Source organism: Podarcis muralis, chromosome 10 (genome assembly GCF_964188315.1).
Source record: "Podarcis muralis chromosome 10, rPodMur119.hap1.1, whole genome shotgun sequence".
Lineage (NCBI taxonomy): Eukaryota > Metazoa > Chordata > Lepidosauria > Squamata > Lacertidae > Podarcis > Podarcis muralis.
In genome coordinates, this window is record NC_135664.1 from 48,343,391 (window position 1) to 48,363,287 (window position 19,897).

The 19,897-nt window shown below is 44.0% G+C and overlaps 1 protein-coding gene across 1 annotated transcript in view; it reads right to left on the reverse strand.

Annotated features, from left to right (window-relative positions):
• SH3BP1 (SH3 domain binding protein 1) overlaps positions 1-19,016 on the reverse strand; it is a 43,503-nt gene extending 24,487 nt beyond the window's left edge. The window contains exons 1-5 of the mRNA XM_077935601.1: positions 17,292-19,016; positions 6,225-6,267; positions 4,445-4,549; positions 1,896-1,972; positions 217-328 (exon numbers count right to left, since the gene is read on the reverse strand). Of these exons, the coding sequence (XP_077791727.1) occupies positions 217-328; positions 1,896-1,972; positions 4,445-4,549; positions 6,225-6,267; positions 17,292-17,353 (399 nt within the window). The 5' untranslated portion in view covers positions 17,354-19,016. The remainder of the gene's footprint in view (positions 1-216; positions 329-1,895; positions 1,973-4,444; positions 4,550-6,224; positions 6,268-17,291) is intronic.
• Between the last annotated feature and the right edge of the window lie 881 nt (positions 19,017-19,897).

Below are 19,897 nucleotides of genomic sequence, written 5' to 3' on the forward strand. Positions count from 1 at the left end.
TGAGCTTCCCAAGAATGTGGAAAGTGGATTGCAGTTCTTCTTGTGGCTTACAGTGGAAGAGCAATGATTGGTCAGTGCCAGGAGACACCCATCTGGAGGCAGCTTTTTACATGCAGCAGTAAGGGGTGGGGTGGGGGGAGGAGAGAGGGAACAACCAGAAGACCAGGCAGAAAAGAGGGGAAACGGAAGATGAGAAGAGAGGGAGATGAAGAATACCTCGCTCAGTTTATTGAGGGGTTGTAGGACGTCTCGCTCGAGGGCCATTTCAAACTCAGCAAGGATCCTGGCTAGCATAGTCTGAATGAAGCAACTCATTTCTAGAGCTTTCCTGTAAGCAAAGAAGGAAGAAAGAGTTACAGTAGTGTATATAATACCTCTCCATGGCCTGAAAAGCCAATACCTCTCCATGGCCTGAAAAATGAGGAGTATGAGTCCTCAGTGAGCTCGCTCTCTCTTTCTCTCTCTGGGGCTCCATCTGGCAGAACTAAACCATCACTGTAAAGGAGATTGCAGGATGTGGGAGGGAAATGTTATTGTGTATGTGAAAACATCAATATACTAGCAGCAAAAAAAAAAAAAAAAAAAAGGTGGGTTAAAACCTCTCTTCCCCCTCCACTGTGGTGCCATTTTATATACCCAGCAGCTATTTACTAAACAAAAAAGCAACCAGTTACCATTCCATCTAGTCTGGCCCCAGTTCTGAATCGCTGCACTTGGGGGTTATAGAACTTATGCAGGCTTTAATCTGAGCACCAGGGCCTGATCCATGGCCCTTCCCAAAAACACACATCCCAGATGTCATGTTTTGTGTTCAGCGCTGATGCGGCACCTATCCGATGAAAGGTAGATCAAATGGATCTAGCAGGAGATCAGCCTGTGTGGCACAATATCAGTCAGTGGTTGCCTCCAGACTGTCAATATTTTGTGGGAGGAACTGAGGCGCAGACCAGGTTAAAGCGCAAACAATTTCAATTAGGGGAAAAGTGGACTTCTTGCGGTTAGGAAAGTAACGGAAACGGACTGAAAGTGTAGGAGGAATGGTTATCACTGAGAAGACGTATAACCACCATGCAAACTAATTGGGATGAATGCACATTGTCAATATAACTTCCCTGCAAACAGATCAGAATGGATACTCAGCAAAAACTGTACATTGCCTAACCTTCACAGAAGCTTTGGGCAAGCAAATCAGGATGGATGCTCAATAAGCAGGTCATCTAGAATAACCTAGTGACCCTCATTCTTCCTGGTGCCTTTTCTATGAGGTGTCCTCCTGCCCTCCACTTGGGTTTAACACCACAGTTCCCAAAGACAGCTGCCATCCATTCTGTCTATAGTGTTGCACAGCTGAAGAAGGAAGGGATAACAGCATGGCATATATTGCCTGTTAAACGGGGGGGGGGGGGGGAATGTGGCATAGGACAGGGTTCCCTACTGAAGCTGACCCCTATTTTCTGTGCAGAGGTATTGCCCAGCAGCTGAATGGTGTGTAATGCAGATTTTATACCTGTGATGCACCTTAAAGCACACAGCCATAACCCAAAGCAAGGCATGGTAAACAGACAGGGCAGACACAGTCCGTGATATAACACCAATGCAAGGAGTCCCTCAGTTTGCTGTTCTAATTCTGCAGAAAGGTTTCTTGATCAATGTAAGTCATATTTTAAGTAGAAAGGGTATTGCCTTTTAAGAAATACACTGCATTTAAAAAACAACAACACAGTTCTATCTTGCAAAGAAGATCCCTGATTTAGATTTGGTGGTGATTTTTCATACCATCATGACAAAATAAGGGCATCCTTCCTGTGAGCAACTTGGGATATATGTTGCTTGCTTATGTTCTACAGATCAACAGTTTGTGTACACCTTAATCTATAAAACACGCTGATTCTTACCCAAGGCTGGAATCAGTGTCTAGCTCTTTGAAGCTTTCTGCCATGGTCATCGATAGCGCCATCAAAGGCAATTTTTTCTGCAGAAAGAATTGGAAAGTGAGAAGATACAATGAGCAAACAAGATAAATACACAGCCTTTTCCTGAAACAGAGTGAAGCTCTCCAACATCTGCCAATATATAATTCATAATTCATAATTACAGCAGCTACCCCATGTCCCATACAAGTAAATGGGGTGGTGAAATTAGCTAGACCAGATCAAGTAGTTTGTAGCCTGGTCCGTTTTGTTGTCAAGAAAAATGTACTTGGAAGAGATGGAAATTTAAAGACCAATTTAAAGGAAAACAGAGTTTAAACAAAATATGAAAATATTCTTGAAATGCAGGTATGGGAGCAGGTAGAACACATTATTTACCTAACTAAAAACCTATTAAAAAACAACAACAAACTGCTTTAGTGGAACGTTCAAATATTGGGTGCACTATATTGTTTGGAAGGTGGAGAAAACTTGGGATGCTAGGTAGCTTGCTTTAATGCCAATTGAAAGCAATTAGGAGGGGGGAAATAGCAAGTTGCCTATTATCAATGTGGACACAGTGGTTCTATGATGCAAATTTGGAACAAAAATTTAAAAGCTCCAGTAATAGGGGTGCAGCAGCAGAACAAATACTGGACATCAGAAACAGTGTCCAGGTGCAAATTGCGAATTTTGGCAAATTTCAGTAAAAATAGCTGGAAAAGCTCAGCAAGTTTTGTGTCCAGATTTTCACTTCTTGAAATAGGGCACTCCTATGTATGTCTACTACTTTAATGAGATACAGACAGGTTTAGTGTCAGTTCTTGGCAGTGCCAGACACTTGCCAAGGCCTAAAACTCAGCAAGGGCAGGCACCGTGCTGAAGGAACAGTAGCTGTCACTGCCTGCTCATACACCTGCATGTTCCTTTCTGGAAGGTTGTACAGTGGTACCTTGGTTCCCGAACGGCTTAGATGCCAAATGAATCAGCTCCCAAATGCTGCAAACCTGAAAGTAAGTGTTCCGGTTTGCGAACGTTTTCCGGAAGCTGAATGTCCGAATCTGCTTCCTCTTGAGTGCAGGAAGCTCATGCAGCCAACTGGAAACCGCGCCTTGGTTGTCGAATGGTTTAGGGAGTTGAACGGACTCCTGGAATGGATTAAGTTCAAGAACCAAGGTACCACTGTACTAGGGATTTAGTCCAGAGGCAAAAGCAAGCAAGCAGATGATTGTGGAAAGGAAAAACAGGGTTGTCTTGCCTGAGCTGCTACCCCTCTGCCCCCACCCCCACAAAAATATCTGAGCACAAGCACACCTGTTACGAAACCCACAAAGGGAACGCCAACCAAAGATGACAGATCATAGGATGTGCTGTTACTTAGTGCCAGTTATCAACAGAAAGTTACACAACGTCCAACAATCTGGATATACCTGTAGAGATTAAATTTTATGCCCAGCCCTGGAACAGATCAAGGAAGCCTGTTTAGATCCCCTTCTATGAAAGACAAAATCTTACAGAGCAGGCTGAATTAGATCTGCAGGGGTTTTTAAAATCAACCCATGTGCGCATTCAGCCCCTAGTGTGTGGACACAGCCTATATAAATGTATATATTGGAAAGTTGCCTGTCCATTCACTATGCATTCAAACACCTCTTAAGACATGGCAACCAATTTCTGTTAGATAGTTCCTGAGATCAAGGGCAGGTTTTCGTCTCTGTTTGGGTACAACTGGATACCATTTTGAATCAAGATAGCAGAATGAACCTTTGGGAGACTCCCAAGAGAGACTGCTAGGTCTAAATAAACTTGGAGGTCTGTGATTAGAAATCTCAATGTCTTTCTTTCTTTTTCATATAAAACAGTCATAGAAGGTAAGGTAGAAATTAGAGTCAGGGCAGAGGCAGTAGTACTGTGGACAGGAGGATCTTACTCTTTGCCCCTGTGCTGCAGTCACAATCCAAAATCCCCATCATTCAAAGCAGCTACGAGCTGCAGAAAGAGGAATTTGTATTGGGGAACTGGCCCAGGGAAAAGATTAAGGGCTGTGTTCATACACCCTTTACTGTGCATTCACTGAGTTTCCAGTGCGGGTTTTTAAATCTGTGTTCACACAACGTTATCCAAAATGACTCTTGGTGTGTACACAAACAGAAATGAATCTGACACTAATGAAGTTGTGCTGATGTGAAGAGCTGTGAAATGCACCAGGGGCTGGGGGGGGGGGGACTTCACTGCTTGGAGGCAGTAATGTGAACACAACCCAGAGACCAAGGGAAGACAACCTGATGCCTTCCAAACGTTGCTGGACTGCAGCTTCCATCATCCCTGACCCTTGTGGCCAAACTGGGGTTGATGGGAGTTGTAGTCCAGGACACCTGATGGGCACCAAGTTGCCTATTCCTGGGTTAGACCCTCTTCCTCTGTGCTATGACCCTAAGCCACATTTAAGGAAAAAGAAAAATATGCCAGCCACTGAACTCCCATATAACCATTGGTTTACTTGACGCTGAAAGAAGAGAGGCAAAAACTCTTACCACCCGTTTGTCCATGTCTGCCCCATATTGGCCTTGGAGACAAGCCAGGAGCCTCTTCTGGACATTGTGAGCAGCACGCTTGGCTGGTTCAATCCTCTGTTCAATCTGGGAAAAAGGAGAGTGAAAGAAAATGAGGGGAAAGATTCCCTCACTGCATCTGTCCCTGTTTGAGAGTGTCTCTCTCCTTCCAAGATCTCCTGCAACACCGCAGAGGGAAGCGTCTTGTTCTGTTCGTCTTCCACAAGATTCCATGCAGATTTTGGCATTAGGGACAACATTTGGGTTTCTGATTTCTCAGTTTTTCTGGCTCTCAACAATGTAAAGATATTTGAAAACAGAAAGGGTGGTATTCAACCGACTTTTAGGCAGGGTAGACACACTGAAATGAATGGAACTAATGTTAACAGTCTGCTCTGAGTAAAAATTGGTTGGCTACCACCCATTGACCTATCAATGGTATGCACCCCACCCTGAGGTTGCTTACAGGTGAACTGTCAAAGTCACAGAGGTTTTGCAGCCCATAAAGACTACACAATTAATTTAAGTAAACAGAGGCAATCTATACACACATTTATAGGAACATGTGTGCAGATCAAGAATGAAAGAGGAAGCTTGAGTGCCCAAGTAAATGATGTGTTTAGATCTTCAGATTAAGGGTGAATGTTTGCCAATGGACTTAAAGAGCTGAGTTGTTCTGCACCACACCATTCTTTCATCCATTCCTGTCTATTCAGCTCTTCTGCCTCTCAGTTGTCCATCTCTAGTCTTCTATAACACACCTTGTCAATAATGCCTGGAGAAGGACAGTGGCACATTCAGAGAGTATCTGCCTTGCATGCAGAAGGTCTAAGGTTCAATCCTGGGTGTCTCCCAGCAGGGCTGGGAAAAGCTCCTGCCTGAATCCCTGGAGAGCCACTGGCAGTCAGGGTAGACAGTACTCATCTAGATGGACTAAAGGCTTGACTCAGTATAAGGGAACTCTGAATTATGCGACTCCTCAAATATTAGATTAACTGGTGGTGGGCTCTCATTTGCTTGAGATCTTTAAGGAGAAGATGGATGTGTTGGCACCTGTCAAGGCCACATGATTCTGCCATGGGTTGGACTTGATGGCTCTTTGCAACTCTTAACATTCTATGGAGAGAGATGTGATCAGATTCCATGACCTGGTTTCGCTCTACTTTACTACTTTACTCTCCTGCTCCTGGCCAGGGATACCAATAACTCCTGAAACCCTGGGCTAGTTGTGGCATCATGCTGCAGAATGCACCCCCATTAATAAATTGAAGCACAAATAGGCAAGAATATGTTTGCTGTGGAATACTTTCTTCTACATAACTTACTGTCTATTAGCAGCCTGCTTTTATCTCATAGGCTTAGTACTACAGACATTAGAAATATCACAGAAGTGCAGATTTTGTGGTACAGAACAAGGGGGTGGGGAGTGTATGTGTGTGTGCATGTGTGTACATGAAACAATTCTTTTGCAAATTAGTTGCCCTAGTGGCTTTCAAATCTGCCCCTTGCTCTGAGTTGTTGAGATCACCTGGGACCCACTCTAACAGTAATGTTTGTTGCTCTTTGAAGCTTAAGAGTCATCTCTCCCACTGGAACATCTGGATCATTCTTCAGGGAGTGGGTAAAAACCCAGAGCAAAACTGCCCTGTGACTCAGGCATAAGCAGAGAGCAAATAAATCACACATGAAGACAAGGGACTCTTTCTCTCCATACCTGCAGGTACAGGTAAGCACATGCCCACTGATCAGACCCACGCCTCACCTGGAGCAAGTCTTCTGTCAAGTATTCTGCTGTTTCTTGGGCTCTAGGGAGAGGCAGCAAAAAACAAGAGTCAAAGAGACAAACTATACATTAATGCTATGTTTTAGCACCTTCTTCATTTGTGGCTGCAGAGGAGGAAATCAGAAGAAATTTCTTTCAGAGTAATAGATACTGGCAAACTTGTCTTCGATATCAGGACTCACTTGTTTTATCTGCTGCCTGTTTTGTACAATAAGGCAGAACACTCTGGCTAAAAGAAGTACTGTGTTTATTAGGCTTTTACAGTGCTTTTTTTCTGGAGGGACGCAGGGGTACGCATACCCCTAAACATTTTGTGAATCTAAGTTTGGCCTCATTGAGGGGCAGGATTTCAGTATGAGTAGGAAAATGAGAATGCCCCTAAACAATTTTTATATATATAAGAAAAAGCACTGGGCTTTTATATTTTGACATTTTCAAACACATCAGTGTTGGACAGTAGGAAGAGCTTGTCTGCATCTCTGTTGCATTATTTATCACATTTGTACCAGGCCATTTTATTGAGGAGTTGTGAGCAGCATATATGTTGGAGATCCCGTTTAATCCTTCCCTGGAAAAGAGAGAATGGCTGGCCTAAGGTCCTCTGGTGAACTTCACAACTGAGTAGCACTTCCATTTCCAAATCCATCAACTCTATCAACTGCAGTGGTACCTCGGGTTACATACGCTTCAGGTTACATACGCTTCAGGTTACAGACTCCACTAACCCTGAAATAGTACCTCGGGTTAAGAACTTTGCTTCAGGATGAGAACAGAAATCGTGCTCCGGCGGCGCGGCAGCAGCAGGAGGCCCCATTAGCTAAAATGGTGCTTCAGGTTAAGAACAGTTTCAGGTTAAGAACAGACCTCTGGAACGAATTAAGTACTTAACCCGATATACCACTGTACCTGCTTAGAATGTCCAGAATTATTTTTACATGATTGAACATAGGACAGCGCTCCATGAAGTGATTCTGTTGGCACAAAGATTTCTGCTTGCACAATGAAACTTTTCCTTCCTCTCTTCTTCCCATGCAACCACCCAAATCTGCTCTGGAGAATTGGGGTAACCTTGAGATTGGGCTTTAGGGGACACACGTGAAGAAAAAAGAGGAGGAAAGTTTCGATGGCCATGCAGTGCTAACAACTACTTTACGGACTACAGCCCTTAGCCTTATTATTCTGTCTCTCACATTTAATTTTCTTCTCTTTTTCATGCCATATACTTCATGAAAAGAATTCTGATTTCTGCTAGAATGTTGCTGCCTTTGCCTGCCCAGGAGTTTCAGAAAGATAGAGGGGCATGTTGGATTATGATTTCTGTTGTTGGTTGCGTATAACAAGGGAAAGTATCCCTGAAAAAAAATCGGAGCATTTAGCACAAAACCCCTGACCCAAAACACCCATAAAACAAAATGGAAGATTATAATGCTACAAAATGCTAGACTGGATAACCCTAATGCACCAGGGGTCCTGAACCAGGTACTGGGTGGCTGCCAGACCCAGGCATTTACTCCCTATGCCAGCGCCATGCCAGTTTGCCAAAAGAGGGAGCTACTGGCTGCACACTGCTTCCTTTGTGGCCAAAGAGAAATACTGCAGGTGTCAAAAGACACCAAGGAGTTCCACCTGGACCCTCAGCCTATGCAACTCTCCTATGTACCTACCCAACTGTTAATAGGTTATTCATAGGCCCTGCTTTTCATTCCCCTGTTGTCTGAAGCATGATGGGGGATCACCCAGGACAGGGCCTTTCCTACAGTGGCACCAAAGCTCTGGCACACCCTCCCAGGGGAATTTCATTCCGTTCATTTGCTGCTGATATTCTGGTGACAGGTGAAGGCCCATGTTGATTTTGGAAGGCAGCCAGAGGCCCCAAAGAAGGGATTTCTCTCCCTTAGTTGTTGGGTGGAGCTTCTTCTCCCTCTTGCTAGTTTTATTTTATTTTCATTATTTACATGAGCTGCTCTTAATGCTTTCAAATTGCAATCACTGTTAGCTACCTTGATAGGCCATTGGCATAAAAGATGGGATGGATGGATAGAAAGACTGACAGACAGATACAAAAAACCCCTCTGCGTACAAATCAAGATCAAGGTGTAATCAGTTCAGACTGTCTTCCCTACCTCTCCACTCCCTGGCTTGAAAGGACATTGAAGGTTTCTGGGTAGAGGGGAAAGAGCATATACTGAACCTTTATGTGGATGATGTCGAGTTGCGTTGTGTAATCTGATAGGCGCTGACTCCATGGGGCCTGAGGGGGCCCGAGCCCCCTCAAAAATTCGTTTGGGGGGGGCTCCGCCCCCCCAATAATTTAAGAAAATTATTAGTTATACTATGCTTTGTAAAATCACAAAAGTATGTTGGTATTTTTTATTTTCCTTGTTTGACGATAGTTACCTTTTAAAATACATTCAGTAATGAGTTAAAACAAAGCCACTCCCGATCTAGAGAGGGGGTGGGGTTGCGGGCTCTCGACCCATCAACAATCTCGCGGGGCTGGCGTCAGCCCCGCGAGAAGCGGGGATTCCCCCTAGCTCATTAATATTCACCGCCCACGGCGGCAGCCAATCGGCTGCCGCAAAGGGCGGGCCCTCACAGGTTCACTTAAGGTCGGGGCAGCCCGGGGCTCGCCCCTTTCGTCCCCCCAGCAGCAGCGGTTTGGAGGTCTTGGGCCCCCCCAATATTTTTTATAAGTCAGCGCCCCTGAATCTGAAACAGCAATACCTGTATGTACTGGAAAGGAAACTCAGTGCATTCGAATGCCTGGGTGGCCTTAAAATTAACTTTGAAAAGTCTAGTATACTGTTCCCCAATATCAAACCATGAGACCAATTGAATATACAATCGTTAATGAAATTCCTATCTGTCCCAGAGTCTTTAAGTACTTGGGGGTGTTTATACTCCAAAAATTAAGCAAATTGTTTACTCTAAATTGTCATCAGTTGGTAAAAAAAGTAAAGAAAATAATTAGGAGATGCTGGGGGGAGGGGATTGTCCTAATTAAGGAGGATTGCAGTGATCCAGATGAAAGTACCAGATGTTTCCGTCTATAAGACGCACCCATTATTTTGGGTGACTCCGATTTAAGAAAACGGGGGAAGATCTATCCGTGTATAAGATGCCCCCCAATTTTGGTCATTATTTTTTAGGAAAAAACCTAGTCTTATACACAAAAAATATGGTAATTCCAATGTTTCTGTATGTATTTCAGGTTTTCTCCATCCCCTGCAACTTGAATGTATGAAAACACTGGCACATACTTCTGAATGACTATGTCTTTCAAGGCAAGAAATCTAGACTGCTGCTGAGACATATGTATGACAGACTGAATGGAGATGGATGGGGATTATCCCATCTTTCTCATTATGATGAAATATACTGTATTTCTATTTAAATTGTAGTAATTAGTTCTAAATTTATTTCTATATGTATACGTTAGCACATGCAAAATTGCAAGCAAATCTATGTCCTCTCTTTTGGCAATGCATATGTGGCCACTCTAGTCTGGCTTGCTTTCCTGCCTTCCTTCAGACTGTCAGCTGAATCCTTCATGCTAAAGGTTGGGTATTCCCAGTGGCTAGTATAGCTTTGAACTTGCCTTGAGATGAGAACCACATTCATACACTTAAACGCTATTGTACCATTTTAACAATCATGGCTTCCCCCAAAGAATTCTGGGAATCATGTAGCTTGTCAACTGTGCTGACCTCACAGAGCTACAATTCCCAGCACCCTCAATGAGCTACAGTCCATGACTGTTTAAGCAGTATGTTTTAAATGTATGGTGTGGTTGTCACCCATTCTTAAACCCTAGAAAGCACTGCAGCCTAGAAACAGAGGAACTATAAATCAGTTGTCTCCAAGGGCAGATTATTCAGCATCACTTTTCAACAGAGGAAATCTCAGACATGTAGCTCCACCTCTACCTCCTACAACTTAGTCTGTCATGGGGTTACACTTACACAGGGGGAAAAAATATGCAATTCAGGTTCTTCTCCTTTCAGGAACAAGGCTGCACCCAGAATGAAGGGTAAGGGAAGAGGAACTCTCAGCAATACTGAGGTGTGTGACACAGTTCAAAGAGGGTTTGCATAGAGACTCCAGGATAAAGTTAAAGAGAATGGCTGGGGCAAGCCAGTCAGATGGGTGGGGTACAAAGAACAAATTATTATTATTATTATGACATTGCTGAAGAAGCTGCTGAGGCAGCGGAAAGGGTGATAAGGAGACAAAAGCTCCCAGGATTTAAATGTTTACAAGGCCCTTCCTTCCCACCATGGGAATCCTGCATTCGCAGCAGGGGAAATAATTCCTGCGGTTTGTAACTTAACATTAAACCTGCTCTCTTAACCACCTCACTTTCCACTTCTGAGACAGTTACAGATCTAAAACACTTCATTTGCATCCTATTCCACATATTAAATGAAGGCTTGTTGAAAACCTGTTGCTTCAAACATGGAGACAGGGAGATAAATACAGGTAAGGGTGTTTATAGAAAGGGGATTAATATTGTAATCAGGCCATTGGCAACAGCGCTGCTGGTTTGGTTTGTTTGATAATGATGATGATGATTTCTTATTGGATTACTCCTAGGCAGGGTAAATCTGGATGAAATGGACAAAAAAATATGCTAGAGTTTCATGTGGAAACTTCAGAAGCTTGCATATGTAAGGAACACCAATTGCACCATAAACTTCTCTCTAGAAGCACTTACATGATGTAAAGGGACCCTTGACCATTAGGTCCAGTCGTGACCAACTCTGGGGTTGCGGCGCTCATCTTGCTTTATTGACCGAGGGAGCTGGTGTACAGCTTCCAATTCATGTGGCCAGCATGACTAAGCCGCTTCTGGCGAACCATTGCAGCACATGGAAACACCGTTTACCTTCCCACTGGAGTGGTACCTATTTATCTACTTGCAGTTTGACGTGCTTTCGAACTGCTAGGTTGGCAGGAGCAGGGACTGAGCAACGGGAGCTGACCCCGTCGCGGGGATTCGAACTGCCGACCTTCTGATCAGCAAGTCCTAGGCTCTGTGGTTTAACCCACAGCGCCACCCACGTCCCTACATGATGTACATAGGAGCAAAAATTCCTAACATCACACACGTGCTAATGAAAACTCAGCTGGTGGTAAGAGAACATGAGGTTTTGATAGCTAATAACAGAAATGCAAATGTCAACCCTGGGTGCAGCAGCTGCTGAAAAGGTGAATTCCATGCTAGTGATTATTAGAAAAGTGACCCAACACTGGCGTGCCTTTAGAAATATGGTTTAATGACACATATTTACACCCTTAATTTATGGAGAGGGAGTACAGATCTTACAGCATGGTCGTCTCGAGAGGGGCTTGTTCCCCACAGAAGTGAAGCATCTCTCCCCACCTGCCTTCAGCCAGCCAGCCAATATTGTTTTGCCATTTTCTTAGTTGTGCCAAAGGCCCCCAAGTCTTCCTGTGACATCACACGGTTACCATGGCAACCTTCCAAATCTCCTGTCTCCGTTCACACCTCAGGACAGGGGGGAAGGACCGTTCTTCAAAATGGCCTTGGGTTGTTTCTTAATGGCCCTAGCGTGGCCAGATCGTTTTGCATAGGCTAACCTAGGAATTCCTCTGCCGTTTGAATTTCTCCCTTCACATCCCATTCTACTATTCACTAACAGAAAAAAATATTTTTTTTGTGGAGAATTTGCCAAAGAAGCTCAACAACGTTGGCCAAAACTAAACAAAAAACCAAAACAAAAAACTATTGTGTCACATTTTGAAACATGGCAACCCTATTATACAGATACTTTATATCTTTGGTATGTTCACATTCTGGTTGCCACAAATCAAAATGGATGTTGTAGAGCTGGGAAGGGGCAGAACTGGGCATCCAACTGATCAGTGGGCTGGAGCAACCCGTCTATGAGGAGAATTCAATCCATCTGGGGCTTTTAAATTTGGGGAGGGGGCAGTAAGGCAAGAGGGACACGATCAAGGTTGATAAAATTCTGCATAGTGTTGGGAAATATAATAAGACCCAGCTAGAAATCTAGAAATTTAGAAGTCTCTAATTGAATCTCCTACCCAGGTTTCCTGAGGAGAAGGAGTGACTGTTAAACCAGTGTTGTCTGTGGTGTGTAGATAAACCTTAATGTTAAGCAACTGCAGAGCAGATCCAGCTTTAGCTGAAGGAGCCAAGCGCACCAGAGGATGTGAAGCGTGGAGCAGGCCTTGAAATGCTTTCTGCTGTGAAAGAACAGGAAACCATCAATTGAGGCAGGGGGAGGGAGACAGAAGCTGTGCATACAGGCAATATGCATATATTTCAAGTACATCCCCTCTCTCCGAAGAATACTGGGAAACATAGTTTCTTAACAAAGTTGTGAATTGTAGCTCTGTCAGGGAGGGCAAACTACAGTTCCCATTATTCTTTTTTGGGGTGTGTGTGCTTTAAATGTATGGTATGCATACAGCCAGGAAACAGAAAGAACTGTTGTAGCAATGAATTTAGCAAGGACTATATCACTTGTTTGGGGCTTTATGTATACATATTTGGATTATATGTAATATGCACACATCAACAGGATACAAGTGTATCAAAATCTATTAAAATACAGCACTTGTGAACAAATGTTTTTAAAGTGGGCTAGAAAGTAGGAGGGAGCCATTCAAAACATTTAAATTGATGTACACATTATCAAAAAACACAATTTGTTTTTGTTTTTTTTTAACGGTGAGGTGTGTAGTTGGTAATTATTCTAATTTAATGTTGCCAATCTAGACTGAATTTTTCTTACAAGTATACAGAGATATTGCCGTGGATCTCAGATGGCCCCAACGTTTTAAAGCATAGATATAAGGAACTATATTTGTACATTAAAAAACAAACTAAAAAGCTCTGGAGATATTAATTTAGGCTGCAGAGTTTAAGGGGGAGTGGAGTTTTACATGCTAGGTTGTGCTTAGGCTCCACTGAAATTGAACGTGGAAAGTTAGTAATCATGCCTCAAATCCTGTTGATTTAATCCAAGTCTGCATCTACCCTATTGTCCTCACTCTGAGGGTTCTTCTTACTCTTTCACTGATATATAGGAGGGTTAAAACAGAAAGCACAATGTAGTAAGTGTAGGTTTTCCCCTATGCAGCAATGTATTTAAATCTCTCTTGCGAAAATGGCTGATGTGAGTAACTACTTGCTCTGCAAAAGATTCTCCTCCTCACCCAGCCGGGAGTGAGATGAGTAACAACTAAATTCAACCTTCACATCACAACAGCTAGACAGGGAAGACGGGAAAATCAGCTCTGGAACACCCAAGAGCCCAGCCCTGATGCTTATGTCATTCCTTGTGCTTCCAAAAGTAGAGCAGGGGATGGTAGAAGCTGGGCATGACCAGGGGGGGAAATAAAACAGAGAAAGGATCTTCTACTCATTGAGAAACTTCCCGCCTCCATCAAACCATTTTTTGGTCTGTTTAGTTAAGGTGGGCAACACTTTCAATTTCGGTTTCTCCAGTCGTAAGCTCAGTTCTCCAAATTTTCATATCAGTTTGGATTTAAAACAAAACAACAACAAAAACCCCCACAACGTCCTCATAAAAATTCATCAGTGTTTTAGTGTGAATTTCTCCAAATATACATTTTTTTTTGGTATGTAGTTTTTCCTAACAAATACATTTTTGCAAAGCAATTTTAATGTTAGATGCATTTTTGTGCACACTGTAAGCTAGTATGTGCATTTTTATACACATTTCTTGGCTGGAGAATGGCACTGCAAAATTCAGAGAAGTGTGAATTTTGAAGGGCAGCTGTGTTTAGGTTCTCAGATTGTTTCAGAAAGCTCTGATTAGGAAGGTTTGCCTTTAAATGAGAAGTGAACCAAATTTCTCCCCCATCCCTACTGACTAGTGGAGCACATACTTTTCTCAGCACTGGGATTTCAGAGTACTAATCCCATCCAGCTGTGGGTTGTGCACACACTGCCAATGACTCACCACCCAGTGGTTCGGGAAGTGGTGTACACACAACCTTGGCCACAATCCATATCTATCCTTTCGTTTCTTGTGAAATCCTGCATTTGATGTGTTTCCCGCCAAACTAGCTTCAGTCAGAATTGAGAAAAGAATGTCCTTGCTGCATTTTAAGCCAGCGATGGACTCACTGAGTGGGGTCAGTCAGGCAACTCAAAAACACAACAAAAGAGTCAAGCCTCAGGTTCCAGGATGGGGAACCTGTGGCCCTCTAGATTAACATCATCTAGAAACGACAATTTCCATCATCCCTGATCACTGTGGTCATGCTGGATGGGGCTGATGGGAGTCCAGCAACATCTGGAGGGAGACATGTTAGCCATAAGTGATCGAGCCAATACTATTTTGTTTAATGTTATTTACAGAGCATGAAAAGCTCAGCATGTTTGTTTAAGGTATCTGCAATAGCTATGTATGTATGTATGTATGTATGTATGTATGTATGTATGTATGTATGTATTTATATTCCACCTTTCATCCAAGGGGGAGGGTTGTTGTTTCGCTTGCATTATGTCATGTATTTTGTGGGGGCTTTTGTGATCCACGGATGAAAGGCGGAATATAAATTTAATAAGTAAATAAATGAGTGACTGGCCCAAGGTCACCCAGTGAACTTTGTGGTTGAGTGGGGATTTGAACCCTGGTCTTCCAGATCCATGTCCAACACTCTAACCAGTACACTGTACAGATTAATGATACTGGTAATGATAAATTATAGGGCCTTTGAACCCTCTGCTCCACAAAGTGGTTAGCTGAAACAGCAACAGCTATTGATCCCTTTCTTATCAACCTACAGTTAGAGACCCTCCAAGTGTCCCTATTTTCCAGGGACATCCCTAATTTAGAGAAGCCGTCCTGTTTTCTGATTTGATCCTGGAATGTCTCACTTTACCTTGAGATGTTCCTATTTTCACTGGAGAAATGTTGGAAGGTATGGAGTTATCCATCCCCCAAGCTGTCATAAGGCAATCCTGTATAGGGAAGCTTTTAAATGTTTAATGTTTTATTGTGTTTTTATATATGCTGGAAGCTGCCTAGAGTGGCTGGCACAACCCAATAAGATGTGTGGGGCATAAATAGTAAAATTATCATTATGGGACATTGGAGGGTTGGAGCAGTTACTACCTGGTGCAACCTGGTCTAAAGGCTTCATATCTACAGATCCCCACCCCAAGATATACTTGATATCCAACACCACAAAGCAAAATGGAAGACACGGGCCTTCCATTGACACCAGGTACTTAATGGCCTGAGGGAGTTGCTAAAAAGCAAATCCCTACAGCTCTCTGCTTCTTTCTCATAGGCAGGGTTATATGAATTGCTGGAATTACACACAAGAGCAGAACCCATCCGAGAACCTCAGATTTCATTGAAAAGAACGTTTGTATATTAAATTTATATCCTGCCCTTCCTCCCAACCAAAAGAGCCTAGAGCTGCATGTAATGTAAAAATAGGGTTAGAAGTATCTGGATAATCTAAAAAAAAACACAAAAAAATCCAAGAAACAAGAAAACAAAACCCAGAGGGCTTGCTGAGTTGCACCAGAGTGAACATGGCTGTTACTATTTTTCTTCACATTTGTACTCCACCCTTCCTCTGGTGAGTTGAGCATGGCATTCGTGGATGTGGATTACCTCACTTTATTCTCTGTGCAGCAGGTTAGGCGTGAGTATGTATGAGTGGCCCAAGGTCACCCAAGGGGCAAATGTGGCTGAGAACTCAGATCTCACCCCCCAGCTGAAGTCCAGTGCTCTAGTGCCTTACATAGCTTCCTTGCACCCATTTGCCTCAGAAATAAGCACACCTTGCGGAGTACACACAGTACCCTCTGATCTCAGGGACATAGCACTTGTTCCACATGCTGGCTGGGGCGGATGGGAGCGGCAGTTCAGAACATCTGGAGGACACCAGGGTGGGGAAGACTAGTCTAGGGCCATAAATTTCCCTGATAATCCTGTTGCATGGTCAAGTTCTCTTTACCACTTGGCAAGAAGATACAAACAAATATGCCTGCCAGAGGGGTGCATGGGGATGGCAGGGTGATGCAGCAGAGAATAAAAGCAGGAGAGGCTGGGTTATTGACTGACCCTGAACACGTACCTAGGGCCTCAGTTCCATAACATTTGATGCTTTGGGGTGAGGGGTTGGAGTCTCACCTGGGCATCACCACCTGGGCTCTCATGTTCTGGTTCCTTAGTGATTTTTAAGTGGTTATAGGCAGTTTGTTGAGTGGCCTGGTCACTAGTTATATGCTCATCTATCCTGCCACTGGTGGTCCACTGGTTGTGAAAGTGGTGGCCCTTTACTTTGTCTGTGTTACTTTAAAGCACGTTCAAAACACATTTCCCTGCCTCAAAGAATTCTGAGCACTGCATTTTGTTGAGGGTTGCTGGGAATTCCAGCTTCCCAAAAATTCAGCGCCCAGAATTTTTCTGAGGGAATTACATGTGCTTTGAATGAGTTCTGTAGGCAGCCTTATAGGGAACCTGTGCCCACCCCCCCTCCAGATGCTGGACTACAGTTCCCATAGTTCCCTGACCTTTGGGCCATGCTGGCTGGGGTTGGTAGGAGCTGGAGCCCAATAGTATTAAGAGAAGACCACAGCTTCTCCATCCCTGACAAAGGAAGATTCAGGCAAGGGTAGGGTTGAGCTTTTTAAGGAAAACCCAAAAGTTATTGAACACACACACACCAACAATGGTTCCAGATAGTGGCATGGAAATGTGGTCGCTCGAGTCTGCTAAATAAACTCCCTGATAAACTGAATTCAGGAAAGGAGGGGCTAAGAGTTAGAATTAGCACCTGGTGGTGCTGGGACTAGAGACGAGCAAGCATGTCTCCACGCACTCAGAGCTCTCCAGCAGTCAAGTTTTCAGAAGCAGCTACTGCCCAGTTAGGCAGCATCTGAGCCCAACTTACAAGTTTTCATCTGGCCCACTCAGGTTCTTGTGCAAAGTCCAGAGGGCCTAACCTGTATACTGCCTAAAGGGTGGGTCCTGTCAATTATCAAGCCAAGGAGCTAGTCCTCCTTACCTTCCGCCAATGCTGGGGTGACTGAGCTGCTGCCGCATCCGATTGAACTGTCTCTTCATCATCTTGAGGGAAAGATAACGCAGTCCCACCACAACGACCAAAAACCAGCTGGGTGTTCTTTCCCTCCTCCTCTTCAGCACAAGCCACTCGCACTTGTTGCCATCGATGAGTCTCTCCTCCTCCTCCTCCTCCTCCTGTCAGCAGGCTTATTCCTGTCACTTCCTTGTCATTCTCTGGTCTTATTTTATTCTCTCTCTCTCTCTCTCTCTCTCTCTCTCTCTCTCTCTCTCTCTCTCTCTGACTTCACCCTTCTCTTCCCATTTCTACTTCCTCCTCCTCCTCCTCCTCAACCCTCACTGATTTCCTCTTATTTCCCTTTCTTCCGATATCCTTCTCTCACAATCTTCAGTGTGTTTCTCCACCTCCTTTTCCTCCCTAAGTTTCAAGTCCTTCCCATTTCTCTCACACTTTCTCTGCAGCAACTTGCCTCTTTCTCTCTTGCCTCCGCCGCCACCACCTCTCGCAGATGCTGAGATCAGGTAAGATCTGCTGCTGCCTCTCTCAGTTCCTGTCACCACCCAGCCAAAAGAGAAAAAAATAAAAATAACTTCAGCCAAGCCTTAAAGGGGAAATATTATTACAGCAAACATGCAACAAGGCAGAACAAGCCTTTATGCTGCGAGGGCTCGCGCTGTAGCACTTCCTACTTTCTCTCTCTCTGGCTCAGCTTACGCTTGACAGCGTGGGGGTGACGCTGAAACGAAGCTTGAGGTTTGGGGTGAGGAAGACGGTTGGCTGATAAAGTTGCATGAACTCAGGAGGATGGGGGTGTAGCTTTTGCAGCAGAGGCCCAGAGAGGGTCTTTCTCAGGTTGGCCCAACCAGCATTGTTGGCAAGGTGAAGTAAACAATGGATTTTGGGATAGCAAAGCTAGCAGTGTGCAACAGCTCCTGCTAGTTCAGCCCTGGGCACCATACATTACTACCTGCAATTACAAATACTAATACTCTGTCCTGCCTGTCTCTGAAGTATCTAATTGCATCCTGCACGCACAATACTGCAGACCAACTTCTTAAGACTGTGTGCTCTTCCATAAAACACGCACAACGTTCAACACCAATTTCCCGAGGAGCAATTTCCTTTCCTGGAGCAAAGGAAAACTGCAATGTGAAATTGCTGAATTATAACACATGTAGCCTTTGGAATGCACAAGGGTCGTTTTCCCACAGTACTACATAGTGGTTTGGAACTGTACACACCTTCACATGATTTCATTTACCATTTGTGTTGTCTGTGCACATAAGTGGGAATGTTTTCATGTGCAACAGTGTTCTCTATTCCCCTCCCCTCAAATAGCATTTCTATAGCTTCCTTGCCTTAAAAAACAAAATGTTTTACACATTTTGTTTTCGAAAGAGAGGGGCTGAAAACTGGTGTGTTTCTGCATATGTATGGTTACCTTGGTATGCATACCTTGGTTCTCAAACAGAATGTGCTTCGGGAGTCTGCCCGACTCCCGAAACCATTCAAAAACCCAGGCATGGCCTCTGATTGGCTGCAGGAGTGTCCTGCAGCCAATCGGAAGCTGCACCAGATGTTCGGCTTCTGAAAATCGTTCGAAAACCAGAACACTCACTTCTGAGTTTCGAATGTTTTCAAACGGAGCTGATTTTTTTGGGAGCCAAGGCATTTGAGATCCAAGGTACGACTATATTGTTATACAGAGGTGAATTAAATCACTTTGCGGCTTCCTATTTTGCCTGTTTCATTCATACCCAACTTAAGCAGGGTGAGGAGGAATGGCCCAGCCCTGGGAAACCTCTGCGCATGTATGTAGGCAAAAAGCTCTTGAGAAGAACATTTTCACTACTAGATGGATTATTATTGTTCCAGCAGAAGGTACTTTATTTCTTTTTATTTCTTACATGTATATACAGTGGTACTTTGGTTTAAGAACAGCTTAGTTTATGAACAACTTGGATTAAGAACACTGCAAACCCGGAAGTAGGTGTTTTGGTTTGTGAACTTTGCCTTGGAAGAAGAACATGTTGAGTGTGTTCCATTTGTAAATTGAGTACCCCCGCTGCTATGGGAAAGCGTGCCTTGGTTTAAGAATGCTTTGGTTTAAGAACGGACTTCTGGAATGGATTAAGTTCGTAAACCAGGGTACCACTGTACCACGTTTCCCTCTAAGGAGCTTAAGACGGGATTAATTGTTCACCCGTCATGATATTATCCTCACAATCACCCTGTGAGGTAGGTTAGGCTGAGAGAAGTGGCTAGCCCAGCGCCACCCAGTGTGCTTCATGGCTGGGTTGGGATCCAAACCCTGGTTTCCGAGCTCCTAGTCCAACACTCCAACCAATACTCCACAGTGACTCTATTGACAATATGGGGATTGTGTCATGTTTCCAGGACTCCGAAAAGGTGACTGGCATCCAGCATTGAATGCCTATTATCACGTAGTGTGCACACACCTTTAAATGGTAATGTGCATTAGTTCAAAATGTGGGAAGCCGGCCCTGGTGCATTCAGGGACCATCTTGCTCCTTTTGCTGAGTGGAGTCCTGGGCATCTGTCCCAAAGTCCTGACATCACTGCCTCAA